This window comes from Neoarius graeffei, chromosome 10 (genome assembly GCF_027579695.1).
Source record: "Neoarius graeffei isolate fNeoGra1 chromosome 10, fNeoGra1.pri, whole genome shotgun sequence".
In the NCBI taxonomy this organism is placed as follows: Eukaryota; Metazoa; Chordata; class Actinopteri; order Siluriformes; family Ariidae; genus Neoarius; species Neoarius graeffei.
This window is the reverse complement of record NC_083578.1, coordinates 84,319,349-84,340,988: the sequence shown is the minus strand read 5'-3', so window position 1 is coordinate 84,340,988 and position 21,640 is coordinate 84,319,349. Positions and strand designations below refer to the sequence as shown.

The following is a 21,640-nucleotide window of genomic DNA, read 5'->3' as shown; positions in this document are numbered from 1 at the left end:
GGAAAGAGAAAGACACGTCGAACACCCGAAAGGAATGTGTATGTATAATGATAATATTATTATGATTATTATTATTATTATTATTAGCTGGCTTTTTTTCATGGTATATCAGATATATTCCATTCAGCTAGCATGATGCTGAACGAGTCGAAGACGAGTACCACTCAACACCAGCCAATATTATTTAAATGTTGTATTTATGGAACATTTAAAAAGCATTTTGTGTCTGTAGCATCAAATTTCTAGGATGAAACAACATAACCCTAGACATTGGTTTTCAGTTTGGGTTTGTCGGGATTCTGAAATTCTTTATTTTAATCCGTCGTTTATTAATCTTATATTATGAGCATCATTCCGACACAGGTCCCCGTGAACGAGCTGTTACTATAGAAACGAAAAAAATTCTGAAAAAAGCGTAAGATATTTTCATGACGTATTTAAAAAAAAAAATCTCAGAAATGAAAAGCAGTTTGTTTCTAAAACAATATATTTTTCCGAGTGACTTGTTTTGGATGAAATAATGTGACGCTAGATTGTAATTTAGGCGTTTGGATTTGTCGCTCAAGTCCCTGTGAATGTAGTCTGGGTAACGCGACTTCAAAGCTCTCCGAGCTATTGGTCTGGCCAAGATATTAAGCCCAACCGTTTCCCAGAGCCCGTGGTTGACCCGCCTCCCTGAAATGCCTCAGTTTGCTACTGGTCGAAGCCAGAAAAGGCTGTGACGAAGCTTAAACCAATCACATCACTCTTTCCTCTGACGTATGCGACGCGACGGGGCTAACCGGTAGATTAAAATCTTACCGAAGCCGGTCGGGAGCAAGGCGAAAACGTCCTTCCTTTCAATAAATACCTCCAGGGCTGCGCTTTGCTCCGTTTTCAATGAGAACTTCCCGTTGAATGCTTTCAATACAGCATCTATTGCCGCTTTTCCACTACAAACGCGGCTGAGTCGGGCTGAGTGGGGCTGTTGGAGTTGCATTTCGACTACAACCGCGCTGAACCGTGCTGGCTGGAAGTGGGTGGACACATTGGGTGGAGTTAGCGAAAGTGGGTGGACGTCAGGTGATGTCGTTAAGCAGCGCAAACAGTGACATCAGTGATCTTTTAAGCGGTAGTCTCACGACCCGGATAGTAAACAATAAACATGGAGGACATGAAGTCGTTAGTGTTGCTGGTCTTGGTGCTGTGGCTTGTTGTCACCGACAACGCGGACAGATACTGGCAAGAGCGTATAGATGAGGCGAGGCGCATAAGGCTTCAGAAATTCTCGTAATTTGTAATTCTTCTCCTTCCGGGTTTGCGGTGTTTACAGATCCCAGCGCGCTCGCGGGGCGTGTGTGGGCATGTGAGGACACTCCTCCTCACCAATCAGTGCACAGGGGAGTGTCTGCTCACGCCCCCAACCTCACTCGGCTCGCTTTGGCTCGCTTCAGCCCTACTCCAAAACGGTGCGAGTTTTAGGGGCTAAGCAGGGCTGAAGCGAGCCGAGTCGTGCTGGTTTTTGGTAGTCGAAATGCGAGCCGTGTCGGGCTGAAGTGAGCTGAAGCGAGCTGAAGTGAGCTGAAAAAGGGTAGTGGAAAAGGGCCATATGCGTAAGAGATGCGGAAGCGTGAATGAAGCGCTTCTGGCATAGATTCTGTAAACAATCTATGGCTTCCGGTCGCAGTTCTACTACGTCAGTGCCTTGAACACGCCTCTACCCAGGGCCGTTGGAGATGCTCAAAGTTGATTGGTTCCCGATTTTTCGGGAGCTTGGAAGAGCTGTAGATAGCTTGCCTGGCCAGACTAAGCTCGCAACAGGCCCTTGTGTTGCGTCACACTTAGGATGGGCGGGCCCAGGCTACTGTGAATGAGCTGTTACTAAAGAAACCGAATTTTATTGGAGTGGAAAGAGCGTCACGTTTTTTTGTGATGTTGAAAGAAAACAACAGAAAGTAGCATTTCTGCAACATTTTATATTCAGAGTATTTTGATGATGACATAACCTGACGCTAGGGTTAACCATTGAGATTGGACTGGATTGAATCTACATGATGTTAATGATCTACATCGACGTGTACATGATGCCATATTCAGTTAGGAATCATCTGTGAAATGACTTGTAACACAAACTAAGAGTGTAAAAAAAAAAAATCTCTTTTGAGTTCAGGTTGTGTTTATGTGCCGGGAAAGCTGTATTATGAATTTACCAAAAGTGGAAACCAGTTTCATTGGCTTGTTGAAGATTGTGTGTTATAAGCATGCAGTGATAACATGTAATGCTCTTGTTTGCTGTAGAGTTCAGAGGTCATCTAGTTTGATATTTGGACTTTCTAGCGGTGGGGAAAGTGCACAGCTTGGGACAAAACTTACAGGAAGTAACTGCTGCTGTGCTGTTGTTCTGTCTGTTACATAAATGAGGCAGGGTTATTTATTTATTTAATTCAGCATTCTACAGACCAAATATAAAATTGCAGTCCATATCGCAGTGCCACAGCTATACAATATATTGTAATTGCAGCATTTAATGCTCTATAGTCAAAACCCATTTTCTTAAAGATAAATATTCGGTTTATGATTGTGATTATTATGATTATTATCATGATACGATTTCATTTCATAAGGAAACGTTTTGATATTCGGTAATGCCATTCTATCTGTTATGAAATGATCTTATGATTTGATTCCATGGCCTCTGATCGATGTGACCAACTTTATTCAGGATCGGGATGAATTCTTGAATGATAATGGTATAGAGAAAACTATTTTAAAAGTTTCGGATTAATGAGTAAATCACCCTGCAAGCCAGTTTATACTTAACGATTATTCGCAGAAGGTGAAATGATTATTATACATACAGGACACTTTTTCCATGGAATAAAAACATGTTCTATTCCCTTCCAGCAGGTTTCATTCATTCAGTTTGAAAGCATGCAATATTGTGAGTATATCGCTTATCCTACACTACCGTTCAAAAGTTTGGGGTCACCCAGACAATTTTGTGTTTTCCATGAAAAGTCACACTTTTATTTACCACCATAAATTTTAAAATGAATAGAAAATATAGTCGAGACATTTTTCTGGCCATTTTGAGCATTTAATCGACCCCACAAATGTGATGCTCCAGAAACTCAATCTGCTCAAAGGAAGGTCAGTTTTATAGCTTCTCTAAAGAGCTCAACTGTTTTCAGCTGTGCTAACATGATTGTACAAGGGTTTTCTAATCATCCATTAGCCTTCTGAGGCAATGAGCAAACACATTGTACCATTAGAACACTGGAGTGAGAGTTGCTGGAAATGGGCCTCTATACACCTATGGAGATATTGCACCAAAAACCAGACATTTGCAGCTAGAATAGTCATTTACCACATTAGCAATGTATAGAGTGGATTTCTGACTAGTTTAAAGTGATCTTCATTGAAAAGAACAGTGCTTTTCTTTCAAAAATAAGGACATTTCAAAGTGACCCCAAACTTTTGAACGGTAGTGTATGTGTATTGCATCACCAATGGAGAATGAGCATTGAATATGGTTTACGACAACATGACTTCACATGTCGGAGACGTAAAACTTCCACGCTAGTGAGCGACTGGGACGATTTGTAAATGAACATGGCCGCCAGGTTTGCTTCGTTAAATACGGAAGATTTTGAGAGAATTTTGAAAGAGAAAGACGCGTTGAACACCTGAAAGGAATGTGTATGAATAATAATAATTAATATTATTGGCTGGCTTTTTTTTCGTGGTATATCAGATATATTCCATTCAGCTACTCGTCTTTGACTCGTTCAGTATCATGCTAGCTGAATGGAATATATCTGATACACCGCTCAAGGCCAGCCAATCTTATTTAAATAATAACCGAAGCGAAGTCGAGGTTATTATTCATTGATATTCACTGAGCCTGAGGCAGATAATTGTTTCAGTATAAGTAAACAGGTGATTTATTAAAAAAATTAAAGAAATCGTATTTAAAAAAAATCGTTTGTTTCAAACTTCAAAAGCGGCATGCAAATGTTATAAAGGCGTGGCTCAGACTTGTTACTTATCTACGCCGAGTCACATAAAATGCTTTTGTTTTGAAATCGATAAAATAAATCACAATTCCACCTTACCTTTGAATAGTTTTAGACCAAACTTCGTAGCATCTTTAGTGCTTCTAGAAACAGCACTTTCTTTCATTATTTGTAATTCTTCCTCACTTACAACGACAAAGCGATCGGCCGCCATTTTGACGTGTTGCTCGAGGCGATGGTCAAGGAATTCAGACTATTTCTCGACCAATCATCGCACGATTTTCTATAATCACCTGCATATTTATACTAGTTTAAAAATATTAATCGTTTTTCAACAATAATGGATTGATGATTGATTAATTTCAGTCGTTGCCTTTTAAATCGATTTGTCAATCCAAATCGTTGAATTGTTACACCGTTAATCATGACCTTAAAAATTCGTGTTTTGTGCTTGTTAAAGGAGAGCTGAAGTCATTTTTAAACTTGCTTTATTTCTTAATTAACGTGTTATTCAATTACGTTTTCGGTTTTAGTAACCTTGTATCGTGACTTGTATTGGCAACTAATTGCGATTTAAATATTATACTTATCGGCCTATTCGGTTTTTATCCATGTTGAATTTAGTTCGTTTGGTCCACGGCAGGCGTCGCTTATCCGCGCGATCTTCACGAGACTTGTGCGAGACTTCGAAACGTCAAGTGTCAGCTAGGTGTCAGTGCCGCCATTTTGAAAACCGTTTTCCAAAAGAAATATTGCACAAAAACGAGTTTAAATGACGATTACTGCCTACTTTTTTCAAACTTTCCTGATTTGCTATCAAAACAAACAAAACTTCCGGCTTGATTACGTCAGCATTCAAAAGAGGGTGCGCGCGGCTTTTGTCAACGTTGGCAGATGTCGGTCGCTTTGATTTCCGCTGTACGTTTTACTTCCGTCCTACGATGTCTCGCACAGGTCTCAACGAATCTCGTTTACGGCCATCGCTTTGACATACGGACTGATGTATTACAGAGCGCATTTCAAACACTCGTAACTTGTTATAGCAGTGACAAAATAGCGATCAAAAATGCATTCCTATATTTAATAAAATGAGAGAAGTAGAATTTTGATGATAAATTTACCTTCAGTTCTCCTTTAGATGTGTAAAAACCTCCACAGAAACTGATCAGGAACTGGAAGATTGGCCAGCACAATATGCGTACTGTATTGCTTTGCTTGTTGTAGCCTGCTGTGTTCTCGCGACTGTAAAGCCCAATAATACTGTAATGTCACAGGTTTCCGACTGATAATATTATGCAGTCCTTATTTTTATACAACAAAGATGGGGCATATTGAATGGCCTTTTGTTTTAGATCAAATGTACATCGAACTGCTTATGGTGACACTGGGGGGAATTGCTAAGCAAATGATGTCCAGAATACGCAAAATACAAGCAACACCGACATGTATGATTTAAAAATAGAGCAAAATAAGTACAAGAAGAATGCAATACACAAAATACAATAAAGTATTAATGGAAATATAAAGTGACTCAGCATACGCAGCATTAAATGTATAATCCAGTGTTGATATTTGGTGAATAATAATGTTATTCCACGAAATCGAGTTGTACATGAGCCAATAGCTATAAGCCTTGTACGACAAGATTGAGTGGAATAACTGTTTTATTCTATCCACGTTCACTGGATTTTGAGAAACTGAGCATTTTGTTGTTTTTTGCAAATTCGATAAATAAAAACTTCATACAAAATGTCTGACAAAATAATTTCCACTTAGAATGTAAACAAACTGGCGAAATGACAGGAGCAATTTGTGAAAAATGCGATGATAATTTTTGAAAAAAAAAAATGTTCTTACCATCAAATACTTTTATTCCATATTTTGTTTCTTTTTTTTCAAGTAGTTTTTATTTTGTCCTCGATTCGTTCAGCAACACGCTCCGCCATTTTGTTTTCCTCTACTCACGGTGTATGACATGCGTGTCAGGTTATACGGTTTTGCTGTAATTCATACGGATTTTCAACAAAAATGAACCTATTGAGGTATTTCACCTGACGTCACAGGGTCACGTGACGCCCCGGTGTCCACCATTTTGGATGGCAAGCTAGCTAATGTCAACAACAGTAGCTGGTATGTTACTGTAGCAATATTTACGTTCAGTCATTTGGATGACTGTTAAAACCTTTCAGTCTCAAGTTTTTCCTTTACTGGATTTACTAGTTTACTCCCGGCTTGGCCGGCGAGCGCGCGCTGGCTCCCGGCTTGGCCGGCGAGCGCGCGATGGCTCAGTAAACTAGTAAATCCAGTAAAGGAAAAACTTGAGACTGAAAGGTTTTAACAGTCATCCAAATGACTGAACGTAAATATTGCTACAGTAACATACCAGCTACTATGTTGTTGACATTAGCTAGTGCTAACAGCTAGTTGCTAATACACTGCTACAACTACACCGACCCTAATAATACAGTTCTTAGTCATTGCCTGGTAACAGCAAATTTATAACGGGCCATGTCTCAACAGACTACGAAGTTATTTCAATGACATTTAATAACATTTTGTTTATCCTGAGGACCGAAAGTAAATGAAAATGTGAACAAACCTTAGCTGTAATCAGATGGCGACCACCGGCTCCAGGGATGACCCGCTGATGTAGGCATGTTACCCAGCCTGACACAAAATATTTGTAGGCATCCAAACTCTTATACGCTTTCAGATCAATACCTGTGTATGGCGATGGGTTTTTAACGACATAGGTATACAGATCATGTGGGCCGAAGTCAGGTAAAGACGAGGGCTTCGTGTACTTCCGTACGTCAGTGAACAATCCTGGTGGAAGCAGGTAAACGTCGTTCTCTAATGGCCCTTTTCCACTACCCTTTTTCAGCTCACTTCAGCTCGCTTCAGCTCACTTCAGCCCGACACGGCTCGCGTTTCGACTACCAAAAACCAGCACGACTCAGCTCGTTTCAGCCCTGCTTAGCCCCTAAAACTCGCACCGTTTTGGAGTGGGGCTGAAGCGAGCCAAACCGTGCCGACTGAGGTTGGGGGCGTGAGCAGACACTCCCCTGTGCACTGATTGGTGAGGAGGAGTGTCCTCACATGCCCACACACGCCCCGCGAGCGCGCTGGGATCTGTAAACACCGCAAACCCGGAAGAAGAATAATTACGAATTACGAGAATTTCTGAAGCCTTATGCGCCTCGCCTCATCTATACGCTCTTGCCAGTATCTGTCCGCGTTGTCGGTGACAACAAGCCACAGCACCGAGACCAGCAACACTAACGACTCTATGTCCTCCATGTTTATTGTTTACTATTCGGGTCGTGAGACTACCGCTTAAAAGCTCACTGAATCAGTGACATACAGAGCATCGTGCACGAGTTCGCGGAGCGCAAGGCTCGTTGTATGCCCTTCAAATAATGCGCGCAGTAGGCTATTGATGTTTTATTATGAGCCATGTACAGTATGTCGCCTAATGTTTTTTTTTGTTTCTGAGTTACATGTTCGTTTGAAGGACTTAATGTACAAAATAACATAGTTGCACCCCGTAGTGTTGAAATTGGTAAACACAGTGCATTCAGTAAGGTTTGCACCGCCCTCCTTTTATTTCTGACTCTTCCTGTCACCGTTGCAACCTCTGAGCGCTCATTCGTATGCCCTTCAAATAATGTGCGCAGTATAGGCTATTGATGTTTTATTATGAGCCATGTACAGTATCCTAATGTTTTTTGTTTCTGAGTTACATGTTCGTTTGAAGGACTTGATGTACTAAATAACATAGTTGCACCCGGTAGTGTTGAAATTGGTAAACACTGCAGTTGCGGACATTTTATAGCCTAAAATGATGTTATGATAAGCTTTAATAAAGGGCCCGGTCATTTGCCCCGCCCCCGGCCCGGCTCTGACTTGTTCCGCCACTGTCACTGATGTCACTGTTTGCGCTGCTTAACGGCATCACATGACGTCCACCCACTTTCGCTAACTCCACCCAATGTGTCCACCCACTTCCAGCCAGCACGGTTCAGCGCGGTTGTAGTCGAAATGCAACTCCAACAGCCCCGCTCAGCTCGACTCGGCACGGCACGGCTCGGCTCAGCCGCGTTTGTAGTGGAAAAGCGGCATAAGCCTGCTAACCTCAATTTTTGCAAATACCTCTCCCTCTGCTCGCCCTGTAAATGCCCTACATCACTGGATAGTGAAGGTGTTTTCTGCATCTCGCTCCTTTTTCTTTTATGTTTTTCGTTTGTCGCCTTCCTCGCATTCAAACTGATTCGAGCCGTGACGTCCAAAATGGCAGCCTCACATGACTTGGTCACGTGAGTGAAATACCTCAATACAGCCGTATATGTTGATCTTTTCGGGAATTTCTCACCAAATGTCAAACAATTTGTTTATTCAGAAAATAAAAAATTGTGAGCAATTTATACCACGTGTGTGAATGCTGGACTCTGATAAACATCGATTATACAACTTCCTGCTTCGTTGACATGAGCGATAGGATTAGTGTCGGTCTTAATTACCCCGCCCAGGATGGAGTCCACCAGGGGGCGAGGTATTGTTTTCGGTCGGGTTTCTTTGCTTTTTTTTTGTTAATATTACGGGAAAACGGCTGGATCAATCTTCATGAAACTTTCAGGATAGATGGATGTTAGTCTCAAATAGAACCTCCAACATTTTGAGGGTCATCCGGTCAAGGTCACCAAAAAAGGTCAAAATCGTTTTTGTTGTGTCTAGTGCCTCATATAGAGGTGCTACCCACTACATCATCATGCTGTAAGAGTGTAACAATCGTGCGATGTGCATGCACGTGTTCCGATTAAAATGGCCGGTGAGTGTATACAATTCGGTTCACCATTTGTAATAAACTGACTAGACGAAAGAAATTGCTTTCAGACATGTTTATGCTTATTACAGAGGGAACGTGCGTTCCACTGAGCTCTAGCGCCGGGCCATTTCTGGGAAATAAGAGTTTGGGTCATGGCGACAGCGTGTGTATGTCAGCCTCGGTTCGGGGGTTTCAGTTTCGAAAACTTTAAGCAGTAAGAGTAGAATAATATGAAGTACAGACACTTGGTATATTTTACTTCTCTGATATATATTTTTTAAGTTGTTCATTTTTGGATTATGCTTTATTTCTGTGGCTACTGCCTCATAAAGTAAATATATATGCTGTATTTACTGTATGGACATGCGATCAGAAAACTATTTTATTTATAAGCAGTAGTCACATGGACCCACAGGTAACCTATTTTTTTTGCGATGTCTTTCGTCATATTCATCATAAGTGCTACCGGGCGAGATTTGTTTTGCCTGGAAACGCTTGTTGGTTCGAGTGTCAAGTCGCGCAGCAAGCTTCGCGCGAAGATTTCATAGACTGGATTCCAATTTAAGGTTAAATTGTTACACTTGCCGTGCAACCAAACACTGGCACTAGTTTATCGTTTTTACGGAAGTAGCGAATGTATAACGATGTATGCATGTCTGGAACTGTACATTTGAGAGCGAATTGGTGTCAAATACAGTTCGATACTGTAAAGAAGCAAGGTATATTTCTTACTTGATTCTGAATCGAAATGAGCTCAGATCGCGTTTTAATAATCATCATTCGGGTTAAAGGAGAACTGAAGTCATTTTTAAACTTGCTTTATTTCTTAATTAACGTGTTAAATTACGTTTTCGGTTTTAGTAACCTTATATCGTGACTCGTATAGGCAACTAATTGCAATTAAATATTAGGGATGTCCCGATCCGATCACGTGATCGGAAATCGGGCCCGATCACATGGTTTCAGACTCGATCGGAATCGGGCATTGCCTCCCGATCAGGGATCGGATATATATAATATATTCTCATTTTTAACACATCAATAGCTATGCGTTGGCACAGAGTGGGACCAGACCTCTTGTCTCAACACAGCAACATCAACGCGTGCGGCATGACATCACTTTGTAGCGGAGACGCTATTGGTTATTGGCTGCCTGTTGCCGGCAAAGTTGAACACGGAAGCAGTTCGAAGCGGAAAGCAAAGCATGAGATCATTTTTTTTTTCGTTGGATGACAAAAGAAACGGGCTCAAACCTGAAAGGGTAGAAATGCTTGTTTTCATCAAGAAAAATGTTCATTTCCTTAATTGAAATTACTGTACACCACTGTGAGATGCGTTCTTAAAAGCAAATTACCGGCACTGTGGCACTTTATTTTTTTTATTCGTTTACATTCCTGCCAGGTATTTTAAGGTTATTTTTTTTAATTTGTTATTTATTGTTCAAACTGCCTCACGTAAGTGCTCTGTTTGCTAACGGAGTTGTTGGATGTTAAAATAAGGTGTTAAATAAAAAATGAGGAACATCCTGGATCCGTTTCTTTCCTCGTCTTTATTTTTTATGGATTATAAGAAGTATCGGATCGGGACTCGGTATCGGCAGATACTCAAAATCAAATGATCGGTATCGGATCGGAGGGCAAAAAAACCTGATCGGGACATCCCTATTAAATATTATACTTATCGGCCTATTCGGTTTTTAGCCATGTTGAATTTAGTTCATTCGGTCCACGGCAGGCGTCGCTTATCCGCGCGATCTTCACGAGACTTGTGCGAGACTTCGAAACGTCAAGTGTCAGCTAGGTGTCAGTGCCGCCATTTTGAAAACTGTTTTCCAAACGAAATATTGCACAAAAACGAGTTTAAATGACGATTACTGCCTACTTTTTTTTCAAACTTTCTTGATCGCTATCAAAACAAACAAAACTTCCGGCTTGATTACGTCAGCATTCGAAAGAGGGCGCGCATGTCTTTTGACAACGTTGGCAGATGTCGGTCGCTTTGATTTCCGCTGTACGTTTTACTTCCGTCCTACGATGTCTCGCACAGGTCTCAACGAATCTCGTTTACGGCCATCGCTTTGACATATGGACTGATATATTACAGAGCATATTTCAAACACTCATAACTTGCTATAGCAGCGACAAAATAGCGATCAAAAATGCATTCCGATATTTAATAAAATGAGAGAAATTCGATAATAAAAAATTTGCTTTCAGTTCTCCGTTAAGTTTCTCACATTATGTCATTAAAGGCGTCGTGCGGTAATTTCAGCAATCAGGCTATATCATGTGTCAAAATGTCGGGTTTGGTGGGTTATTCAAGCCCCTCGGTTTCCCGCGATCTCAGTGTCACGATGCGCCCGCTACAAGCATTTAAAGTTGACGCGCACAGCCAAATTTAGGCAGCCAGCCGTTAACTAGGTCAACTTATGTGTGACGTCATACCAGTAACCTCCCTTGGGTGATGCTGGCCTGTCGCCATGTTTTCTCTATAGCGTGCGTTTACCAGAGTTGTTTCCATTGCGGATTTTGTGGATTTATTCAGTTTGTGGATAGTTTTGAACACTCAAAACACTATGAAATGATGTATTAATATTCTGTGATACAAAATGCCTAATCGGTGTATTGTGTTTGGCTGTAACAACGAACACTGAACACTATTTGTGACTGTTATCAATGGATCTGATTTCAAGGTCATGGCTAGGTATTGATAGAAAAAAAATATTTTTTTAAAAACACATGTTTTAAGTGTTTCTATGTATCAATCATTAATTGTACAAAATGATTTTCATACATTTATGTATTTGTCATATCTTTCTTTGTCACATGAAGTGTTGTCTTGATAACATATGTGGCACATAATTTTAGCAAATGGATGACAGAAGATTAATTGAAAGATTTATGCCACAGAGCTGCCTTTAACTAATAATTATCACTTATTACTGACGATTGTACGTTTACTAAACAATACAATACAAAGCTCAATACTCCCAGCCTATAACATACTGAATATCAAGTTAAAATCAACCGCAATAAAAGGAAAATGATGAAAACTGGAATATCAAGGGGTCTACTGTATCAGAAGGCCCACTGCATTTCGCGAGATCGCAAGCTATCAAGTTGCTAGAATTCAATCTTTCTAGCTATACTTTCACCCCCTACAGCTATCAGTATTACACATAATCATAGATTAATCACACAGCATTCTAATTCAAGTGAAAATGGTCTTTAAAAATACACACAAGTAGTGATTTCGTCAGAGAAACCAACCAAAACAAGTCTTCAAGTCGCCGGTCTTCTTCATTCTCGTCTTCGTTTCTGTCGTCGTCAGAACTGTCCTCATTTTCTTCTGAAGATGAGCGCTCAGGTTCAAATCTGTAAGGCTGGATACCACCAGGACATTCAGCTGTCAAAATCTCTACTTGTGGGCCATTTTCTTCTTCTGTATCGGTAAAATCAAAGCTAATTTCCTCAGCATCGCTCCTATTTTCTGGTGTGTCCGCCATTGCAACTGCACCGAGTGGTTACTGGTATGACGTCACGCAGCTGTTCCATTGACCGAGAGGGGGCGCTGCGAACGCGGGAAATTTCAAGTGATGGGCATGACCAAATAAGGACCGATTACAACCACGGGAAGCTTTTGAAAAATCGACGGTCAATTTATTTCGAATCTCGAAAGCATTCTGGTGCAGAATAATGCGACTTTTATCGCCACTGCGTGACGCCTTTAAAGTGACACTTTTTGTGTTTTTGTCAAACATTGGAGTTTTGTATTTATTCTGAAGGTTTGTTTATTAATATTGAATAAAAAGTAACTGGGATACATCATTGTTAATTTTGGGTAAATTATTTTAGAAGGGAAATAAGGGTTTTGGAGGTTGGTTACACAGGTTTGTTTGACCAAAGGTTGACCTGTATGATATGAGCTGATATCCTAGTAGTAGAGTAGCCAATCAGAGTGCGTGATTGCTCATATCCAGTGAATGTGGATAGAAAAAATATACATTAGCTGTATTTTTCCTAAAAAAATTAGACCAGAATCTGGAACTCGGTAGCTGATGTGCTGATCTGGAGTATTTTATTTTATCCATATGTATAAATGGTGTTATTAATTACACAGTGTGGCAGATATAATGGTGTGAAGGAGATGTAGCTGAAGACTCTGTTCTGCGAAATTAAACATGTCTTCCTGCCAGTTATGTGTCAGTTATTAGATTAAACTTCCAGCAGGTCTCATTATGAATCGAATTGTAGTAACGTTATTAATACAGATTAAAGTTGTAGTTGAAAGTTGGAAATGCTGTTTACTTCCAAGACAGGCATTTGTTATTTTAATTGGCATTGTGAATGTAATTTAGGTTGCAGGAATAAAGAGTCAATAGCTTGTAGTGTGTGAATGTTATACATTGGATAATCAGCTGTTCATCTCTATAAGTGGATTCTTAAAGGAGAACTGAAATCATTTTTAAACTTGCTTTATTTCTTAACGTGTTATTCAATTACATTTTGGTTTTAGTAACCTTATATCGTGACTCATATTGGGAACTAATTGCAATTAAATATTAGACTTATCGGCCTATTCGGTTTTTAGCCATGTTGAATTTAGTTCGTTTGGTCCACGGCAGGCGTCGCTTATCCGCGCGATCTTCACGAGGCTTGTGTGAGACTTCGAAACGTCAAGTGTCAGCCAGGTGTCAGTGCCGCCATTTTGAAAACTGTTTTCCAAACGAAATATTGCACAAAAACGAGTTTAAATGACGGTTACTGCCTACTTTTTTCAGACTTTCCTGATTTACTATCAAAACAAACAAAACTTCCGGCTTGATTACGTCAGCATTCGAAAGAGAGTGCGCGTATCTTTTGACAACGTTGGCAGATGTCGGTCGCTTTGATTTCCGCTGTACGTTTTACTTCCGTCCTACGATGTCTCGCACAGGTCTCAACGAATCTCGTTTACGGCCATCGCTTTGACATATGGACTGATATATATTACAGAGCATATTTCAAACACTCATAACTTGCTATAGCAGGGCCAAAATAGCGATCAAAAGTGCATTCCGATATTTAATAAAATGAGAGAAATAGAATTTTGATGATTAAAAAATTTGCCTTCAGTTCTCCTTTAACTAGTGTCTGCTGGAATATTTTTAAATTTGGCCTTTTTGGTGGTTATTTAGGCTTAATGCACGTATTTGGGGCAATACGGTCTCAGTCACACTCTCTCAGATAGATACAGTCGATGTCATGATGCTAATTTTGTCCATGACTCCTCATTGGGTGATTCTGAAATCTGTGTCCTTAATCATCTCCTGATTAGGCTAGAGTTGGATGTGAACAAGGCTAATTGTTTCCTCCTAGCAGGAGGAATATTTTTATAATCTTGTCTAATCTATAATCTGTATTGAACAGATTGCAGTAATAAACCCTGGGCATGTGGTGTGTGTTTGTCATGGCTGGCTTTGTACGCTTGCCATAGTAATGGCGCTGCGCTGTGTTGCGTTGCAGATATCGAGATGTCGGCCGCTTTTATTGGCCTCACTGCACGTCTCTGCTCGGGCTCACTGGGATACCGTTGCCGTGGCAACCGCTCGTGTTTTTTTTTTTTTCTTTTATTTTCCCCTCCTCCCTCTCGCTTCTCTAAATATTCTCCGTCACATTGCAGTCGAGCGTGTTGTGCTAGCCTCAGGCCGTGCAAAAAGGACCTCTTTAGAATGAGGGCTTTCATTTTATTTATTGCTGCTGCTGCTCTCTTTCTAGCCTAGGTGTGAATGCTAGGCCTAGCTATTAATTAGGCTTGCTTTGCATGTGATTAACAATTCTAGTGATATTGGGAATGTAGTTTTTTAATAGGTTGAAGGGTTTTTAGGACACACTTCCTTCCATCTATGTCATTTTGTCGTCAAAAAAATAAATAAAATCCGGGCTAAAAAAAAAAATATGGCAGCAGTTATGCAGTTTCTACTACATCAATAGAGAGGAGGAAAAGAGGCCTCAAATGACTAGCAGAGATCCAGTGAACTTGGCAGTTTAGTTAATAATTAAACATCATTCTGGTAAAAGAGCATTAATTTATCATTTCAAGGTCTGTCATGTCAACTAGAATAATGTTGTGGTTTGAACAGAGTTGATAAAAATAGATGTATTAAACTGCTTCATTTTTTTTTTCCCCTCCAGCAGTTCAAAATGCAGCCTGCATCTCCGTATCTTACGGTCTGAAGCCATCACAAGGTAAAAGGATGTGACTCCAGCTGGCATTCAGTCTTCCTGCTAGGAGCTGGGGATCCGTTGGCGTGAGAGTGTGAGATTAATGGAAGGTGTGACGGAAGAGTTGAGGGAACAGTCCGAGAAAGGGCAGGATGAGACAGGATCCGCTTCGATAAACTACACGCTTCCGATCGGGATGGACGAGACATCTGTCGCGACGGTCATGGATCCAGGCGAAGAGGAGACGGAGCCGCCTCCGGATTGGCTGGAGCCTTTGGAGGACTGTGAAGACGACGGTGATGAAGGCGTGGAGATTGACAGGAGCACCGAGCGAAGACGGAGAAGGGGCAATAATGCTTCGTACGTCCTTTTTTTACACATATATATATTTTTAAATATATAAAAGTATAGTATATTACACATCTTCAATACGTTAATGATCCTGAAATGGCTTCTTTGTTTTTAAATATCGCATTAACTTTTTTTTTTCTCTCTCTCTCTCTCTCTGTCTCTCAAATCATCAAAAGTGAAGTACAGATATGCAAGCTGAGTACACGCTAAAGGTCATGCACAGTATAATGTCAGCTACCGCCCTTTATTTGTGACAGGCGGAAGCGAGGGAGGCCGTCAGTGTCATCGAGCAGTGCCTGGGTGGATTGTCCTGAACTGGGAAATGGCTGGAAACGAAAAGTGATCTTTTGGCGTGCGGGCAAAACTGCTACATATTACCTGAGGTAGAGTGTTACCTGTTCAATCTAGGTCTGTTAGCCTAAAGACAGTATGCTTATCATAGAAACTGTATGATACCGTTTTCTCATATTTAATTTGCACTAATCAGCGCTGGCACAAATTGTTACTCTCACTCAGGATCTTTTTACTTCTTCTTCTTCTTATTATTATCATCCTAACGTTTTTCAGACGCTATTTCTCAGTTTTCAACCAATCACCACCAAATTTCACATGAAGACAGGGTTCCCGCGGGGTTTTAAAAGGTAGTTAATTAAAATAGGCTAAATTATGGCCAGTAAAAAGTAGTAAAAGGTAGTAAACGTAATCTGACGTGGTAGTAATTTTTTTTGACCCCCATCCAACTGGGCCTATGTGTTTTCTAATTCGTTTAATTAACCTGCATGCCATAATATCCATAAATTACTACATTTGGGCGAATTTATTTTTATGTATCGAGGAGGACCGCAGTGAGGAGTTGGTGGCGCATGCGCATTGAATTCCAATAACGGTCGAATCCAGTGTAAATTTATACCAGAGATTGTTTAGTACGAGACTGACTTTGTTTATACGGCTCTAGTCGAATCTATCTGTTGACCCGACTGGCGACATCTGCACGAGAATTAAACAATGGGGAAATGCAAATTTTCAGACCTCTGGCTGGAGGAACCAGATTTTAAAGACTGGCTAAAGGCGGTAGATGGCAATCGGCGAGAGGCGTTCATTGAAAAGTTGATCGAAGAAAAGGTCAAACAACTGAGGCACATGTAATGCGTTGTGTGTGTGTGCCTGGTGCGTTGTGTGTGCGCGCGCGCCTGGTGCGTTGTGTGCGCGCGCCTGGTGCGTTGTGTGCGCGCGCCTGGTGCGTTGTGTGCGCGCGCCTGGTGCGTTGTGTGCGCGCCATTTGAGGCATCCAAAATGTGATGAGCAAATCTGTTGAACTGTTCAAATGATTAAGATTAACCCTCTAAAACACTGATCTCTGGGAGGAAGGTGTTGACTCTGCCCACGGGCCTTCACCACTACAGGACTGGTGCAAATGACTATCTTAAGCAAACTTGGCAATGTGTTGAGAGACTGCCAAAATAGGGCTTGGGTTATGTGTGTTTTGTATCTTTAGGGTGTGTGTCTTGTCTTTGTCATGTGTGCGTGCGCCTGGTGCGCTTTGTGTGTGTGTGGGTTCGTGTTTGCCATTTGACCTGATTTAAATGTAATGAGTTGATGTACCTAAGCACATAAGATTTTTTGTGCAAATCTGTTCACCTGTTCAAAAGATTATTCCACAAACAAAATGTTGGACATCTTGAAAGTGTTGGCCGACAAAATGTAATCAGATCTTGTACCTAATGTGAAGTGTTGACACACAAGGTTTAGTGCAAATCTGTGTACCCGTTAAGAGGTTATGGGCCACAGTTTCACAGTTCAATAAAATTATAAATTATATGTGGAAGTTTGTTTTCTTTTATGCAAATATGCATTACTCCATGTGTAGCCCTAGCAATGGGAGGTTCTATTATGTGTCCAAAGGGAAAGAGTTACACTACCGGTACGTTCAGATTTTCTTTCTATCTTGTCTCATCAATCCAACTCTTTGGGTAGAGTTGTCACTAACTTATATGTAGCACATTCACTTGGACTAACACATACACTCAAAGATTACCTTGTTAAATTGTGAGAAAATGTCCAAATCCAAATTGTCGCTGTGGTAGTAAAAAAAATTGTGAAGGTAGTAAAAAGGTAGTAAATTCAACATAAAATATCTGTAGGAACCCTGGAAGAATACCTCTGGGCTGAATTAAGTTGCTATGACTTTTGGTGCTGATCTGGATCACTGAACCGGAATGATCCATGAAAAACGGGCTAGTTTCCTCACCAAGTGTTGTTCTCTATCTCTTACCGTTACAGTGACCAGACGGCCTGGTTTGTAATAGCTAGCACAAATCACTGACTTTAGTCACAGGATCTATCTAGTTGTTCTTCTTATTCTCCTAACGTTTTTTAGGACGCTATTTGTCCCTCAGTTTTCAACCAATCATCATCAAATTTCACAGAAAGAATACCTCTGGGCTGAATTAAATTGCTGTGACTTTTGGTGCTGATCTGGAAAACTGAACCGGAATGATCCATGAAAAACAGGCTTGTTTCCTCACTAAGCGTCGTTCTCTATCTCTTACTGTTCCGGCTCTATAGGGTACGGTGTCCAGACGTCCCAGTTTATAAGAGCTAGCGCAAATCATTGTGACTTTAGTCACAGTGTCTGTCTAGTTCTTCTTCTTATCCCCCACCATATAATACAGGTGGATATAGCTATTGCTCTGTCTGTCTGCAAACATTTTAGTTTCCAGAGCCTAACTCAAAAACTATTAGGAATTTTTTTTTCCTTTATCCTTCTTCACGAACCCTCACAGTTAAGTGACTTAGAGGAGTTGTGCCTTTTGACATTTTGGGATTTTTTTTTTTTTTCCGTATTTCCATGGCAATCAGTTCAGCTTAGGAGAATTTGAAGTGGGGTTTCATGTGGGGGCCGGGGTGGGGCTGCGATGTCATCTCCTGATGACTTTTATTATTCTCCTAACAGTTTTTTAGCACACTATTTCTCCCTCAGTTTTCAACCAATCATCACCAAATTTCACATGAAGAATACCTCTGGGCTGAATTACATTACTATGACTTTTGGTGCTGATCTGGATCACTGATCCGGAATGATCCATTAAAAACAGGATCCCCCCCGTCACTTCTAACTCTGTCAAGTTTCATGATTTTTTTTCAGTTTTTTTAAATTTTGTTCAGGGCGGCAGGGCGTAACTTTTCTTCACTAAGCGTCATTCTCTATCTCTTACCATTCTGGATCTATAGGGTACGGTGACCAGACGTCCCGGTTTGGAACAGCTAGCGCAAATTACTGTGACTTTTTAGTCACAGTCTCTATTTAGTTGCAAATGCTGCAACTTCTAACACTAATGAAATATTATTTAAAATTTATATTAAATATCTATTTAACCTAATTATGATGCACCTATAGATGGGTTGCATCCGACGTCACATCCACCTCATTAGGTATGCGAGACATGAAGTGGTGGTCAGCTAAGCTCACTGTTCACAAAGCGTTACGATGACTGGGGAACCTTGCTAGTTGTTAAAATGCCCTACGATTGTGTTATTTTGGGTTGCTCAAATCGTACAAACTGTGAAACTGAAACTCAACAAGCAGTGAAAATGTCTGCAGATACAGTGGGAGAGCCGTATCTGTGAGGAATACGTTCCAAAATGTTACACGGATAGCCAAAGCTGCAGATATGAGTAAACCGTATACGCTGCAACCCCGCTATAACAAACTCCTTGGGGCATGTCCAAATATTTCATGATACCCAAAAGTTCATAATCCCCACTTTAAATGAACCCACTTGTCACACCAAACACTCACTCTTGCATAAAACAAGACCAGCTGTGCTTAATTTATATTTACTCTTAATTCACTTGCACATTTACGAAGTAAAGGAAATAAGTCACACTCACCGTCGTTTGCTTGCCGTATCTTCTTTCTTTTCAGCCCGTCATGCTGATTGCAGATATAAACAAAGTCTCTGAGCTCTTTTTCTTTTGCTGTAAAAAGTTGTTGAAATTGAATTTTTCAGGATACCATATTCGGGCGGCACAGTGGTGTAGTGGTTAGCGCTGTCGCCTCACAGCAAGAAGGTCCGGGTTCGAGCCCCGTGGCCTTTCTGTGCGGAGTTTGCATGTTCTCCCCGTGTCCGCGTGGGTTTCCTCCGGGTGCTCCGGTTTCCCCCACAGTCCAAAGACATGCAGGTTAGGTTAACTGGTGACTCTAAATTGACCGTAGGTGTGAATGTGAGTGTGAATGGTTGTCTGTGTCTATATGTCAGCCCTGTGATGATCTGGCGACTTGTCCAGGGTGTACCCCGCCTTTCGCCCGTAGTCAGCTGGGATAGGCTCCAGCTTGCCTGCGACCCTGTAGAACAGGATAAAGCGGCTAGAGATAATGAGATGAATGAGATGAGGGTACCATATTCTTTAGACAAATCCGTTGCTTTCTCACCACGCTTTAGACCCTCCAGGATATGAAGTTTGTCTTCGACAGTATTCGCATACACGCATGGAGTGTCATTAGGACTCATTACCGTGCACCTGTTCCAGATCAGAGTGCAAGCACAGCGTGTGCTTGTAAGGACTCTCGCTCCACACAGACTTTGAAGTATACACGATGTACCTTGTGTCTCACGTTACTAAGCCTTTTGTACCACTGTGTTGATATTCCACTTTTGATATCCTGTCTGTGCCTCGTTTGACCATTGCCTGTTTCTTGACTCTGATTTTTGATCACTGTTCAGATTGGCTCTGTTTGTTTGTCAGCATGTTTTTGAATAAAACTCTTCCAGCGACTATATCCGTCTATCGCCTACATTTTCTGACAGACGGAGAGTATCTTACATTTACGAGTAGCCATGACAACAGTCCTTCTGGAGTAAAGACTCGAGTAAAACCGCTTTTAGCTCATAAAATAAAGTCCTTTTAAGGGACTTTTTGGAGTCAGTGATCACTGTTCTCGATTATTGTTCGTGATCAACACCTAAGCGAGGCTCGTTAAGCCTTTGTTCTATGGCGTTAACACGTATTGTTGACTTGATTGCGGACTTGATTACGTATTGTTTGTCTCTGGAGGGAACAGGAACGCATGGCTCAGTGATGGTTTTTTGAAGACTCCGACTCATTGGTATAAAGGACAGGGGACACGAAGTTAATTCATTATATGCGAAAGCTCGTACTAAAAGAGTACGTTATACCGGGCTTGCAGTGTATAAAGCTTGTTTTTAATGTACATACCTATATTATATGATAAAGTTTAATTTATAAATTACACAGAATATGACATTATCTAATAATAAAAAATAAGTTATAACAATGTACTGTAATAAGTTATGTGAATGTGGTCTCTGTCGCTCTCGTGAACAATATTGACATTTCCTCTTAAAGGAGAACTGAAGGCAAATTTTTTATGATCAAAATTCTATTTCTCTCATTTTATAAAATATAGGAATGCATTTTTGATGGCTATTTTGTCACTGCTATAGCAAGTTATGAGTGTTTTGAAATACGCTCTGTAATATATCAGTCCATATGTCAAAGCAATGGCCGTAAATGAGATTCGTTGAGACCTGTGCGAGACATCGTAGGACGGAAGTAAAACGTACAGCGGAAATCAAAGCGACCAACATCTGCCAACGTTGTCAAAAGACGCGCGCGCCCTCTTTCGAATGCTGACATACCGTATTTTCTGGACTATAAGCCGCTACTTTTTTCCTAGGTTTTGAACCATGCGGCTTATACAAAGGTGCGGCTATTCTGTGGATTTTTCTTCCACCGCTAGGGGCGCTCTAACCGGAAGTAGAATCAAAAATAAGATAGACGAAAAATCAATGCAAAGAAGAATTAGCAGATCTTTAGCAGATAGAACACGCACGACAAATTACTAACTGGTAATTATTTTCAAATCCAGCGAAGATGATTAAAGTGACTTGTGGTTTCAAACACAGGAGAAATGAAGGTAAATAAATACCGGTTATTTTCTCTTGGTTCTGTTCCGTTTTAATCAGCAAAGTTGCTGCCGTGTTAAAAGGCACTGTTCGGAAAGAATCTGTTCAGGTACATACATGTACATTTACAGTACAAAATCGTTCTGTACATGCAGTAAATATCTAATTTTTCAACATAGATATCTGCGGCTTATAGCCCGGTGCGGCTTGTATATCTTTTTTTAAATTTTTTTTTTAAAAATAGAGCGGATGCGGCTTGTATACAGGTGCACTCTATAGTCCAGAAAATACGGTAATCAAGCCGGAAGTTTTGTTTGTTTTGATAGCGATCAGGAAAGT

At 40.7% G+C, this 21,640-nt stretch overlaps 1 protein-coding gene across 3 annotated transcripts in view; it reads left to right on the top strand.

The window, feature by feature from the left end:
• mbd1a (methyl-CpG binding domain protein 1a) overlaps window positions 1-21,640 on the top strand; it is an 87,145-nt gene that overhangs the window by 13,306 nt on the left and 52,199 nt on the right. For 2 of the 3 annotated variants that reach the window (XM_060932438.1, XM_060932440.1), the window contains exons 2-3: window positions 14,994-15,383; window positions 15,632-15,757. In XM_060932438.1, the coding sequence (XP_060788421.1) occupies window positions 15,127-15,383; window positions 15,632-15,757 (383 nt within the window). In that variant the 5' untranslated portion in view covers window positions 14,994-15,126. The remainder of the gene's footprint in view (window positions 1-14,993; window positions 15,384-15,631; window positions 15,758-21,640) is intronic. The other variant, XM_060932439.1, reaches the window with a different exon arrangement.